The 15,316-nt window shown below is 41.9% G+C and overlaps 1 protein-coding gene across 1 annotated transcript in view; it reads right to left on the reverse strand.

Annotated features, from left to right (window-relative positions):
* Nucleotides 1-4,963: 4,963 nt before the first annotated feature.
* LOC137028184 (CD48 antigen-like) overlaps nt 4,964-15,316 on the reverse strand; it is a 44,004-nt gene continuing 33,651 nt past the window's right edge. Inside the window, exons 3-5 of the mRNA XM_067396955.1 lie at nt 5,546-5,839; nt 5,318-5,458; nt 4,964-4,998 (exon numbers count right to left, since the gene is read on the reverse strand). Coding sequence (XP_067253056.1) covers nt 4,964-4,998; nt 5,318-5,458; nt 5,546-5,839 — 470 coding nt within the window. The remainder of the gene's footprint in view (nt 4,999-5,317; nt 5,459-5,545; nt 5,840-15,316) is intronic.

Below are 15,316 nucleotides of genomic sequence, written 5' to 3' on the forward strand. Positions count from 1 at the left end.
AAATAGGGCTGTGCAACAAACTCAAGCTCCTCTTTTATTGAAATCCTCAGACATTTCTCTTTAAAAAAATTTGTTTTAGACTTCTAATTCATGACCGGTGTTTTGTTTTGGGTAATATGTTGCAACAACATGTTAATTTTTTGCGCATTATATATATATATATATATATATATATATATATATATATATATATATATATATATATATATATATATAATATATATATATATATATATAATATAAAAATGAGCATGTAAAGCAAAAATCTGTGCGGAGCATGCCCCCACCCCACACAATGTTCTCACCTTTTCCCCCCTTACCTGTTTGCTTCCCTGGAATTTAAAAAAGTTTTAAATAAGGATATTTTTCTTACAAAAACAAAAGTCCTTTATTAACCCACTGGAGTCATATAGATTTTTCTTTTTTTTCTTTTCTTTTTTTTTTAATGGATGGATGGATGTATGTTTTTTTTTCTGTCTTGGGAATATGGGCTGCCATTCACAACCATTATACACCTTGGAGAACTAAGGATATGTTTAAATATAACTCTGATTGTGTTTGTCTGAAAGAAGATAGTCATATACACCTATGGCTTGAGGGTGAGTAAATCATGGGATAATTTGAACTATCCCTTTAATACTTAACATCATGTGTTGCAAATAATTTCTCCATTCATGGTGTTTTTTTTTTGTTTGTTTTTGTTTTGTTTGTTTTTTTGTTTTTTGGATGTGTTGTGTTTTTCAAGTGTTGTATTTTTCAACATTATGGAAATGTGTGATGGAAATTTTTGCCTTCATTTGACTAGAATCCATGGTTGGTCTTCTATTTTGTTCTTTGAGAAAACATCTTTAAATCCTATCAAGTCATAATATGATGCCTCTAAATCTTGTTGAGGCTATAAAAATGTGACCTGTGCTGGCAAAATGAGTCAGAATGCACTAATTTTGAACTACAGGCAAAAAAAGTACCTTTTTTTTCAGCTCGCTTCTAGACAACTGCTTCTTCTTCTCACCTCAAGTTGTAGGCCTATCATTGCAAAGTACAGCATTCTAGCTTTGTGAATATTCATAGCGAATTCTCAATGACATGCGTCTGAACCAATGTTATTTTCAAACCCATGCTGATTAAAACAAAATGATCACGTTTACTAACACTTCCGAGAGACACGCGTCTCTCAGAAAGCATGCAATGCCAATATACACACAACAGATATTTTGCAACAGAATCCGTGTAATTGCCAGTATTCACAAACATAATCTGTTATGACTTGAGTGAATGTTTGCTGGTACAAAATAACCGTGTTACAACCATCCCCAGTCTTCCTATACTTACTTTTGTAATTTGGAAATCACAACTTCCCTGAGTAAAATTCACAATTTCACAGTAAGTATACTTTTAGCATAAAGTACTTAATGTGCTAAATTTTATATATATTAATGTGGGGGGAAAAAAGAGCTACTAATATAATAGTGTACCTGTCACGGTTCACTGGTTCACTCTGTCTTTAAGTGTGTTGCTGCTGATGAGCTGATCAGCGTCAGCTGTGGTTCATCAGTGCTGCTATTTAATGTCTGCATTTTGCCCTGTGTTGTCAGATTGTAGTCTCTGCCCTACTAAGAAATACTTTGTCATCTGCACCCATGACGTCTGACCCTTGCTATCATTCCTGCTGTGATTTTTCTTAATAAACTGATATTTGCTGCTTTCGATATTGAATCCCCCTTATTTCACGTGACGGTACTATTTAAAGATACCATTAACATGTAGTTAAGTATATTATATAAAGGGAATATTAACATGGTACATTTGAAATGAATTATTTAATGTATAAAAATATGTGGGCAATATATTATAAATGCATTTTGTGTATATTATATGTTCTTATTTTAAATAATTCATAAGTGTATTTATGAGTATATTTAAAAGTGTATTAAAAAATATGGGATCAAATGTACTACAAGTGGTAACTAAATACACTTTTTTTAATACAGAGATAGTATGTTAAAGCACATTTTAGTTCATATTCATGACGTCTCAAAATAAGTTTTGCTCCTAGTTTTGAGGAGCTATTGGGCGGGTTTTGTTGTGAAAACCTGGCAACCCTGGTCCTAGTCTAAAATGAATATTGTATCTGTTAACTGAAAGCAACTTGCACTGGCATATCTTAAAATATGTTACTGCCATTGTTTTGTATCAAGATGAACACCAGCAATGTGTCTTTCTAGGGCACGTTTATAAAAGCTACCTAAATGTCTTAATTGAACTAAGGCCTAATCCTGTCTTAGTCTAAGCCCTGTGTGTGAAACCGGGCCTTAGTATATTAATTATATTAAGTTTTTTTTTTTTTTTCACCTGGGTCACAAGTTTGTATTTGTACTTTGACACCATTATGTTGGGCAGATTTTCTACCTACAGACTTTTGACTGGCCCTCATTGTCCGACACAATGTTTGAAGGCCAGAATTAGTCATTCATGGTAAAGCTCTTTTGCAGAAGTCAGACTGTGAACATCTTATGGGCAGAAATGAAAAAAAAAAAAAAAAAAACACCTTAAACCTCATGCTCTTGACACCGACACAATGTTCACACCTCAAAGACAAACTTGTGAACAGACATTGAACACAAACATACAGCAGTAGATAATTCTCATGCAGAAGATGTTTGTCTAAAAGATCGAACCACATTTTGTAGAATGAAGCATGGTCTCATATAGTTTACATGCCTTCACAACCAAGCCTGTCTGCAGTATGGCGATATAGATATTAACATTACCATAGCGTTGCAATGTCATGACACAGCATGGAGTTGAAAGGGAACGTCTCAGATCACACATGTACTCTGGTTCCCTGAGAGGGAAAGGGATGCTACATTGCCTTGCCATATGTCATGCAATGCCTGAATGTTTTTTTTTTTTCTTTTTTTCTCACACATGCGTCAAACACCGGCTCATGCAGGGTTGTGCGCATAGCATCACAGTGTCATGATGCAGCATCTTGTTCCCTCTCACAGAAAAATCAATGTCCTTTTTTTTTGTGTGTGTGTGTTTTGTTTTTTTGGTGTTGATTCTTATGATTGAAAGATTGAAGTGTGATCATCTTCTCTTTACAACAGGTGTATACACAACATGAGCCTCCTCTTCAACTTCCTGTAAAAAAAAAAAAAAATCACATAAGTTATATTATTATAAATGTTAAAAAAGCATCTAGAAGATTGACTGAGATTCAGTGTGAAATAATAATGATGCAATGTTTACAGAAAAATCAGATCTGTTATGTGATTTTGCTGTAACAACAAAGATGGACAGTGTAAATGTCGCCATGGTGTTACACAGCAGGTTTGACTGTCATTGCTAGAAATACCAACACACTTGGTGTTAATTAGTCTTGTTGAATTAATGTTTTCTTTTGTTTTAATAATTTTTTAATCATGTTTTCCTGACTAAAGCCTTTTTTTTTACAGTTATTTAAACATATTGCTAGTGAAGTTTTCACTAATAATGTGATAGTTATTGCTTTTATAAATATCTGATATGATGCGGTGGTGTGGTTGATAGGTATACAGACAAAGACAAAAGCGACACAGACTAAATGCAGAGATTAAACTTACCAATTTTTGTGAATTTCTTACGTAGAACATTGTCTCTGCATAAGTTATTTCTTCATTACGAGTCTGGACTGTTTAAAGATACATAATAATAGATTGAGTTTTATTGTTATAATCTCAAATAGATCAGTTAATCACAACCTATAACTCCCCAACATTGAAAATGTTTCCCTTATTTATGATACAACGCTTCACCTCCATTGACAGAATTTCACAGTAATCCATGTCATTATTATATGGTAGGGGGCGCTATTACACATCTTCTGAAAGAGTACAGAATCTCTGTGTCAAAACACAGCTGAAGAAGTAGCAGAAACACACAATAGAAGCATTGCTTATGCACATGTGGTACAGAACAACCACTGAAATAATAAAAATGCTTAGGAGGAGGACACTGAGATGACAGATGAAAGAGGGAGAGGGAGGATCCAGAAAATGACCTGGGTGCTTCTCAATTCTTATTTGTGCATCCTTGTTTCCTTTCCTCGCTTCCTTTCCTCACGTCTTAGCTCCACCCCTTTAGGATGCAAGGGAAGGACACAACTCCACAGTAGAGCCAATGGAGGGAGTAGCCATGGTGAATCCCTGGAGTCCAATTGATAATATGGAGTCCAATTGACAGACAGAGGCAAAGGTGGTAGAGGTGGAAACCCAGGAAGAACTGAAGAGACCAGGGGCTTCATTTATAAAGTGTGTATACGCACAGATTTGATCTTAGAGCGTGTGTATGCTTAAATCTATGCCAACACTTTATAAAAAAAAGTGTTTGACATGGACTGTGCTTAGCGCCACGTCAGGGTCTGAGCAGACGTACTATTCCTTGATTTTTGGAAATCTAAATTAAAGGATTTGGACGATGACTGGTGATCTTATATATGTAAATGACATTAATTAGTTGTCGTTTACAATGCAGAGAACTGAAACCATTCAGCTGCGTGCAAGTTCAAGATCATTTGCGATTTACAGATTTCACATCTAAAAGACAGGCGTACACTCGTTATCTGTGTGTACGTTCATTTTATGAATCACATGTACACACACATCTGAGAAATGATCGTAACATCAAATGTTGGGCTGTTTCTATGCAACATTTTATAAATGAGGCCCTGAGATCCTGAGGGCCAAGGCAGAGCGCTGAGGTGAAGCTAAAGTACCAGGTGTTCTCTATGGAGCTATTCATACTGGGCGTGAACATTCATGGTGTGAACATTGCCCAATATGGGACAGAAAGTGCATTTAAAATTGGCCTTCTTGGACAATATATGACAGGCATCGGAATTGAGAGCAGGTGGCATAATAAACATACATAGCATAATAAACCATATGGTGTTGGGTAATGAAACAGGCATGCACATCAATCTTTACAACAGGGCTTGAGTTCGGCACACTGACTGAACTGGGAACAGTGAAAAACGAACACAATAACAACTCAAAAGTCAAACCCAGAACATGCTGCAATATTTTAAGTAGCGTTCATGAATTTGACATTATAATGGTTTCACGCATACGTAAAAAGCTCTTAACAGAGTATGCTTTATATTTAAATTTAGGACAATATTCTTAACTCATAATTTACACTGAAGCTCAACAAATGAAACATTATCATTCACAGAAATGTTCATTTGAACACCAGCTGAGGTCTGAATCTTTAATCTTATAAGATACTTATAAAATGTTTAATACAGTATTATAAAAAAGCAGTAGGTAACACTTGCCTTCTTGATCAGTTGTTTTACATTTCCTGCAGATGCAGAAGATCCCAATGACTGCAACAATCAACAGAGATCCAGCAGCAGCAGCAGCAATCAGCACTTTTAGGGGTGAGTCTTGTTGTGAAGTAGAGTTTGGGTCTGGTTCTGTAAGGGAAAAAATATGTCAGTCTGATCTATGACAAAACACAGAGGTCAGGAAAGTAAATAAACGCTAATATCAGCATGACGCACCTGAACAAGAGGTGTGACAGAGGTGAGTGATGTCCAGATGTTGAGTCTGGTTGCTGATGGGATTGTTCAGCACACAGCTGTAGGTGTTTTTATCCTGATATTCCACCTCCAGAGGTAGAGAGAGACTGATGCTGAGATCAGACACACTGATGCTGGACAATAAACTGTTTCCTTTGTACCAGGAGAGAGTCACATGACTCACATTCACAGCTGAACACACCAATGAACAATTTGATGATGATGATGAAGAACATTGTGAAGAGTTACTGCTGATGACAGGAACAGGCAGACGAGCTGAAAAACATCAGAGAATAAGAGGAATATGGATAAATGAGTGTGTCTATAATCTTAAAATATAAAATGATTTTACATGTAAATAAAATATATGTGGAATATATATGTGGATGTTTATAAAATAAGAATATATAAAAGACAGGACTGATCATCTCTACTCACCATAGACAGAAACATTAAATGTTCTCAGCAAATGTTGCACTCCCCTTATCTCTAGTTTATAAACTCCAGCATGTTCAGTTGAGATGTTTGTGATGGTCAGAGATCCAGTTTGATGATCAAGCCTCATTCTGTCTCTGAATCTCCCATCGGTTCCATTAAAAGCAGAAACAATTTCTTTGTTTCTTATAGTTTTAGCTATTGAATAGTTTTCAGCTCCAAATGTCCACAAAATGATGTTATTTCCATGTAATACGGTAATATTAGAGTGTAGAAGCACAGAATCTCCCTCCATCACTGACTTTTTTTCAATTGTATCTGCCCCAAGAACACCTGAAGAACATACAAAAGCATATTAAAGCTTCTAATGGTTTCTAAAGCCTGAAATCAGTAGTCTGGAGCAGCAGCATCCAGAGCAGCAACAAAGGCACAAAATCAAATTGAAAAGTATAAAATGAAAAGACAGACAAGGATGAACCAATAATTTGATATTTATATATCTTTTAAAATTTTCTAGTAAAAAAAATCACATCATTTATAAATTTTCAACAGATTTTTTTTAAAATAAAGAACCACTGAGATCAATAGATAAACAGGCTGACTGGATCTTAGGGTTTTGTCCACTGAAGTTTCTTGTAGTTATGATGATACAGGAGTATTTAAAAAATATTTTTTGAGAAATTGTTAGATTCGTTTTGAAATTAAGATATTTAAAATAACAAAAGACGACTGGGATTTGAAAGTGTTACAGTGAAGGTTTTGGCTTTCTGAGCAGGAGGAATTTACTGTCACAATAAAAGCCATGCATGTCCGTTTACAACTACAATTAAGACAGAGACATGAGTTCAAATTAAGCAAATCTCATGATATCGATTCATTTGAGTATGGTACATATAACAGCAGAATGTGATTGCCCTGAAACCGAAAGAAATTACATAGTAAAAATGCTTTATAACTTACCCATCAGACTCCAGCAGCACAAACAGAACAAAACAAAACCGTGAAACATTTCCTTAAATGGTTCAGTGAAAAGTCTAATCAGACTGTCGACTGAAAACTATCAATCTGTCAGTCTTGTGTTTGATCCTCCCACCACACATTTTGGCACTCTTAGTTCACATGCTCTGAATGTGTTATGAATATATATATATATATATATATATATATATATATATATATATATATATATATATATATACATACATATATATATATATATATATATATATATATATATATATATATATATGAAGTGTTCATAATGGTGGAAGACATTATTCATGTTTATCGATTAACTTCTTTTTTCAGCTATAGTTGTCTGTGTTAAACACATAAAAGTAAGAATATTGTGTTAAAATGTAACTCTAGTGATTTAAAAATATTTGTGTATATTCAGTTTATTCAACTCTTGTGTATGGAAAATCCAAAATACAAAGTTAAAAATGTCTTCATCTCTTGAAGTCTTTCTGAGGTTCATCATCTGAGTCAAACTGAAAGCTGCTGTGGTCTGTTTTCTTCAAAAAAACATGGTTTGGTCTGTTTGGTGGACAAGAAGCAGCTTGTGCACGAGAGAAATTTAGAGCATGAGGTGAAGGGCTTCTTCCTGCTTTTATGCACAACTTAGACACTTAAATCTATAGAAACATTGAACCATGATGAGAAAGTGTTGACAGAGAGGGAGATATAAGAGAAATAATAGAAACACAATGATCATATTTCACTTACTTGATACTATTTCACATTTTATTATAAATGAACTGAATATGTAGCTGTAAAATGAGAGCTATTGGCTAAGTCTCAGTAAGGGGCTGTGTGAAATTTCCACCCACGGTGAAGGAAAAAAAAAAAAAACACTCTGTGGTGTCCAACCTTTCATTCTGCTCTCATATTGATGTCTTTTATGTCACAACTATAAGACAATAACTACATATTTTTCAAGGTTTAGTAGGTTCTCACTGGGACCTGTTGTTGACATCAGTGGAACCATGTTAACAATGTAAATCCAAATCTGATTATTTGTATATCTGATTAGAATCTGATCTAAGTGAGAATATTTCCACCTGTCCACACTGTGTTTTGCACAATCACTTTTGTGTCTCATGGCACGCTTTAGTTTTTGAACAATTAAAGTGCCATACGTAGAATTTTAAACCTACAAGTAAGTGTATTTTTATGATAGTGTAATAAATGTCCACTGGAGCCGAGCTTGAAGAACCCATGTCCAGTTTATTTACATTACCAACATGAATCCAAACATAAAAAAATACCAAACAAACAAACATGAACATAGCACTCACCAGCTGTGGTTGTCACGTGAAAAGAAGACTGGATGCAATAGCAAGTTAATCACTTTAATAGTGCTTCACGCCAGGTAGTCAGATATATAAACACAGTACAGTCACAACACAGACAGCAGGAGAGATGGTAACACAGGGACTGGATGGGCGCTGGTGTCCGTGGTGAGTGGTGCTCCGTGGTGAGAATCCGTGAGAAGAGATGAGCAAGGTAAATCCAGAACGAGTATCCAGGGGAACAGACAGGAAACAGCAACGAGAACTCCAACTCCAGGAAACAAGAAACACGGTAACACAAGACAACACCAGGACTCCAAAACAACGATCTGACAAACATGAGACGAAAGACAAGGCGTTAAATAGGCAAGATCTAATGACCCACAGCTGCCGCTGATCCGTAATCAGCGGCGACGCCCACACAGAACAATCAGGTGACACACCCCACAACCCACACACAGACAACAGAATGACACAGTGGATCTGCGAACCGTGACAGTACCCCTCCTCCTAGGAACGCCTCTCGGCGTTCCCACCACTCCTTACCTGTTGATTGTAATCATCAATAAGGGAGTGATCCAGAATGTCCCTCGCAGGTACCCAACTTCTCTCCTCCGGACCGTAACCTTCCCAGTCCACCAAGTACTGGAATCCGCGTCCCCTCCGCCTCGAGTCCAGAATACGATTAACCGAATAAGTTGGTTCCCCGTCTACGAGACGCGGCGGTGGAGGAACCGGAGCAGGCGGATTAAGTGGTGAATGAAAAACTGGTTTGATTTTGGACACATGGAAGGCGGGATGAATCCTCCTGTACGCCGGAGGCAATTTGAGCGGACTGCCACTGGACTAATGATCTTAGTGACAGTAAACGGGCCAATGAATTTGGGAGCAAGCTTATTAGCCACGGAGCGGAGCGGAGATGTTCTTAGTAGAAAGCCACACTTTTTGACCAACGACGTATACGGGTGGCTTTGACCGGTGGCGATCGGTCTTAGCCTTGGTGCGCGCCCTCACTTGCAACAGAGTCTCGCGGGCTCTGTTCCAAGTGCGATGGCACCTCTGGACAAAGGCGTGGGCAGAGGGGACCGCAACTTCGGACTCCAGACTGGGAAACACAGGTGGCTGGTAACCTAGGCTACATTCAAACGGAGAAAGGCCCGTAGAAGACACTGGTAACGAGTTGTGAGCGTACTCAATCATAGAGAGTTGTTGGCTCCAGGAGGAAGGATTCTTGGACGCCAAACATCGCAACATTCGCTCTAAATCCTGGTTGGCTCTCTCGGTCTGACCATTGGTCTGGGGATGGAACCCAGAGGAAAGACTCACCGTCGCCCCCAGTAACTTACAAAACTCTTGCCAGAATTTGGACACAAACTGGGGACCCCTGTCAGAAACCACATCCACCGGGAGGCCATGAAGCCGGAAGACGTGATCAATGACAGTAACCGCTGTCTCCTTAGCAGAGGGTAATTTGGCTAAGGGTATAAAATGGGTCACCTTCGAGAACCGGTCCACAACGGTCAAAACAACCGTATACCCTTGGGAGGGTGGGAGGGCGGTCACAAAATCTAGCGCGATATGGGACCAGGGTCTCGAAGGGACAGACAGCGGTTGGAGTAACCCATCTGGAGGGCGGTTGGAAGTCTTACCAGTAGCACAGACCGAGCAAGCCAAAACAAAATCGCGAATGTCGCGAGCCATACCTGGCCACCAGAATCGTTGCTTGACCAAAAATCTGGTTCGATTAACCCCTGGATGGCAAGCCACGTTAGAACAATGACCCCACTTGATGACGCAGGACCTTAACTCATCCGGCACAAACAAACGGTTCGGTGGGCATGCGGGCGGAGGCGTTACCCCTTCTAAGGCCGCCAGGACCTTCGATTCGATCTCCCACGTAAGAGTGGAGACCACTAATGTCTCGGGAAGAATACACTCGGGAGTTGACGGGCGTTCGGAGGGATCAAAAATGCGAGAAAGAGAATCGGGCTTGATGTTCTTGGAGCCCGGGCGGTACGATAGAGTAAAATCAAAACGACCGAAAAAAAGTGCCCACCGAGCCTGCCTGGAATTGAGTCTTTTAGCCGATCGTATATACTCTAAATTCTTATGATCAGTCCAAACGATAAAGGGTACCCCAGAACCCTCTAACCAGTGACGCCACTCTTCCAACGCTAATTTGACTGCCAACAACTCTCTGTTACCAATATCATAATTGCGTTCAGCGGGAGACAAACGATGAGAATAATACGCGCAAGGGTGCATCTTGTTATCTGAGGGAGAACGCTGGGAGAGAACTGCACCTACCCCCACCTCTGACGCGTCGACCTCCACCACGAACTGACGCGAAGGATCAGGGGCTATCAGAATGGGGGCCGAAACGAAGCGGCCCTTCAGTTTGGCAAATGCAGCCTCGGCTGCATCTGACCACCTGAAGGTCATTCTGGAGGAGGTCAAAGCGGTCAGAGGCGCGGCTAGTTGGCTGAAATTGCGAATAAAACGCCGGTAAAAATTGGCGAACCCCAGAAACCGCTGTAGGGCCTTACGGGAATCTGGACTTGGCCAATCCACCACAGCCTTAACCTTGTCAGGATCCATGCGAATTCCCTCAGACGAGACGATGTACCCTAGGAAAGAAACAGATTGTGCATGAAATTCGCATTTCTCCGCCTTGACAAAAAGCCCATTCTCTAGTAGCCGCTGAAGCACTCGTCTGACGTGTTGAACATGCTCCTGGAGAGACGATGAAAAAATCAATATGTCGTCCAGGTAGACATATATGAACTGGTCAACCATGTCTCTCAACACGTCATTGACGAGTGCCTGGAAGACCGCGGGCGAGTTGGACAGCCCGAAGGGCATGACCAAGTATTCAAAGTGCCCTCTAGGGGTGTTAAAAGCGGTCTTCCACTCATCCCCCTCCCTGATGCGGACCAAATGATATGCGTTTCTTAAGTCCAATTTAGTGAAAATGGACGCTCCTTGCAACCTCTCGAAGGCTGAAGACATCAACGGCAAAGGATAAGTATTCTTTACCGTGATGTTGTTCAGCTCGGTAATCAATACAAGGTCGCAAAGACCCGTCCTTCTTCCCCACAAAAAAGAACCCCGCCCCCGCTGGAGATGAGGAAGGGCGGATGAGCTTGGCTGCCAGAGAATCAGAAATATATTTCTCCATGGCCTCCCTCTCGGGAACAGATAGAGAGTACAACTTGCCTTTAGGCGGAGACTTACCCGGAACTAAGTCTATTGCACAATCGTAGGGACGATGCGGAGGGAGAGAAGCAGCTCGGGACTTACTGAACACCTCCTTCAGGTCAAGGTACTCCTTGGGCACGTTAGACAGATCCACCGCCTCATCCTGCAAAACAGAAACAGACACCGTGGGACAAGCAGACAATAGACAAGACTTGTGACACTGGGTGCTCCATTCAGTGATGGTTCCGAGTTGCCAGTCGATGCGAGGGTTGTGTTTGGTGAACCAGGGGTGTCCAAGAACGACAGGTGCGTGAGGGGTGTCCATGAGGAGGAACTGTGCTTCTTCTGAATGGTTACCAGAAGTGACGAGGGTGATGTAATCCGTAGTGTGGGAGAGACTGGAAAGAGACTGTCCATTGAGTGCGTTGACTGAAATGGGGTGCTCAAGGGATGATGTAGGAATTCCATGTTGTCGTGCAAACGTGATGTCCATGAAACTGCCCTCCGCCCCAGAATCCAAAAGTGCGCTGCAGGTGATGTCGTGTGTAGCCCATCTCAGTCTAACCGGGAGGAGGGTCGATGGCGAGGACTTCTCGGCGGAGATCCCGCCCGATAGTAGCCTCGAGTTTACTATCGGGCTTGGTCTTTTACCGGGCAGTTTCTGATGATGTGTCCCGATGTCCCGCAGTATAAGCAAAGACCAAGGGACCTCCGCCGCTCCCGCTCCTCCCGAGAAAGCCGAGCTCTCCCTACCTGCATGGGCTCAGGATCGGGTGCTGGGCTAACCGCATCCACCGGGCTGGCAGGAAGACCGCTGTGCCTCTCTCCGGATTCCACTAGTGACTCCACTCGTCGGAGGCGAGAATCAATACGAAGCGCCAGCTCAACAAGCCCGTTGAATGTCTCTGGGAGGTCCAACGTGTATATCTCCCGGTGGATACGATCAGCCAGCCCATGCAGGAACACGTCCCACTGCGCCTCCTCGTTCCACCGACACTCTGCCGCGAGGGTGCGGAACTCGATGGCATAGTCAGCGACCGTGCGGTTGCCCTGCTTGAGAGCGGTGAGTTTGCGGGCGGCCTCCTTTCCCGCAACCGCACGGTCGAACACCCTCCTCATCTCGGCAGCGAGTGCCGTGAACGAGGAGCAGCACGGGTCTTGGTTTTCCCAAACCGCCGTTCCCCATAGCGCCGCCTTCCCGGTGAGCAGGGTCAGTACAAACGCCACCTTGGACTCCTCCCTCTCAAAGGTGCGTGGCTGCAGGGTGAAATGAAGAGAACATTTATTCAAAAACGCTCGACAAAAATCTGGCTCACCGGCATAATTCTGAGGAACGGGAAGGCGGGGCTCCGACAGGTCTCTTTGTGCGGGTGATGGTGGGGGAACGGACGGTGGGGCTGGCGCAGTGGGAGCGCGAAGTTGTTGTAGCTGCTGGGAGAGCTCGGACACCTGTGTTACCAGCGCTTGGACGGCGCGTCCGGTGGATGAAAGACTCTCCTGCTGCTGGTCCATACGATTAACAGCATGACTGATGAACTCCGTGAAAGCTGCTGAACTCGCTGCATCCATGGTAGATGGTCAGATCGTTCTGTCACGTGAAAAGAAGACTGGATGCAATAGCAAGTTAATCACTTTAATAGTGCTTCACGCCAGGTAGTCAGATATATAAACACAGTACAGTCACAACACAGACAGCAGGAGAGATGGTAACACAGGGACTGGATGGGCGCTGGTGTCCGTGGTGAGTGGTGCTCCGTGGTGAGAATCCGTGAGAAGAGATGAGCAAGGTAAATCCAGAACGAGTATCCAGGGGAACAGACAGGAAACAGCAACGAGAACTCCAACTCCAGGAAACAAGAAACACGGTAACACAAGACAACACCAGGACTCCAAAACAACGATCTGACAAACATGAGACGAAAGACAAGGCGTTAAATAGGCAAGATCTAATGACCCACAGCTGCCGCTGATCCGTAATCAGCGGCGACGCCCACACAGAACAATCAGGTGACACACCCCACAACCCACACACAGACAACAGAATGACACAGTGGATCTGCGAACCGTGACAGTGGTTGCAGGGAACAAAGCTAGACAATGAAACATGAGGGCTATATTCATGTTTCAATTTGTCAAGTCAAGCCAAGCCAGAGTTTCTTCACGTCTCGCCTGCCAAGCCATAGACTGTTCACGTCATGCCTGCTATGCCTGTCTTTAGACAAAATAGCCACTTTGTCTGTGTCTTTAGACAAGAATGCCATTTACGCCTGTGTCTTTGTACAAGATGGCCGCTATGCCTGTGTCTTCAGACAAGATAGCTACCATGCCAGAGCCTCTACATATCATGACCGCCACTCAAGAGACTCTTCACGAAATGGCCGCCAAGCCAAAGCCTCTTTATGTCATAGCCGAAGTCATCAGCCAAGATGGCCACCACACCGGAGTCATCAGCCATGTTGGCCGCCATGCATAAGTCATCAATCAAGACAACCTCCAACTGTCATGGCCGCCATGCCAGAGTCTCCAGCCATCATGGCTGTTGTGCCTGAGCATTCAGCTGTCATGGCTTCCATGCCTGAGCCTCTTTACATCATGCCTGCCAGAGTCTCCAGCCATTATGTTTGCCTCACCCAAGAGCCCCATCACATCATGTCTGTCCAAGTTCCCCTGGAGTTTTTATTTTGGGGAGGGCCTGGTCCAGGTTTCATTAGTCTCTGTGTATAAATAGCCCTCATGTTACCATTGTGTCTTAGCTTTGTTTGTGTAACGTTTGCTGGAACTTTGCTGCCATACCATGGGTGCAGCAGACGCAATGATAATACGCAGCGTCTCTCACAAATGTCTCCATGGTTGCAAGGCACGCTCCATGGTTCACAGGCGGTGCGTAATATCATTGCACTGCTGCACCCATGGTACGGCAGCAAATTTCCTTGATTATTATGCTAAAATGAGAGTATAGTTGCTAGCCGTATCGGCCTAGAATATTGCAACTTTTCATTTTTCATCGGTCTTAGTTCACGGTGTAACTACAGAAGAGTCAACTTTTAAATAGGAAAAATATTGAAACTCTTTGGTCATTTTTGAGCGAGATGCTAACGGTCTAGTCAGATTCAATGAACTATGCTAAGCTATGCTAAAAGTGGAACTGCCAGACCCAGAGATCGGCTGAAGGGATTCGAAAACGGTAAAACTCAACTGTTTAACTCTAGGGGAGTTGGAAAATAAGCCTATTTTCAAAAAAAAGTGGAGTGTTCCTTTAAAACCAGTCACTGGTGCACCTTTTGAGGCCAGGGGAGTGAGGTGAGACTGAGGCAATACAGCTCTCACTCACTAGCTGGCCTCCATTAAAAATGCACAAAATCTTATTGATAGCAGTGATCAACTGCACTAAAAAGTAATCCAAAACACATTTGGATTGTGATTCACAAGCTGATTTGAGATGCAACAAATGTGTAGCTGCAGCAACTTTGCCAGTCTGCATTTACTGTATGCATCACCCCACAGTGAAAGAAGGGATGACACCTCATCACCACAGACAGTCAAAATGGGAGTGTCAAACTGTCAATTTAAAAAAAAAAAATTCAATATTTTGAATAAAAAATGTGCAATAGCAATAAATTAATTTCCCAGCCCTTTGTATGGGCTGTTTATTGTCAGGGGATTTTAAAAATATGGAATGATCATAACTAGGTTGTATACATATGGGGAGGGAGGTATGATGTACAGCCTAATACACTCTTTAAAAAAGGCTCCAAAAGTGGGTTTTCACAGTGATGCCATAGATGAACCATATTTAGTCCCCACTATCCCAGAATTGGTTTTGTTATCT

This window comes from Chanodichthys erythropterus, chromosome 10 (assembly GCF_024489055.1).
Source record: "Chanodichthys erythropterus isolate Z2021 chromosome 10, ASM2448905v1, whole genome shotgun sequence".
NCBI lineage: Eukaryota > Metazoa > Chordata > Actinopteri > Cypriniformes > Xenocyprididae > Chanodichthys > Chanodichthys erythropterus.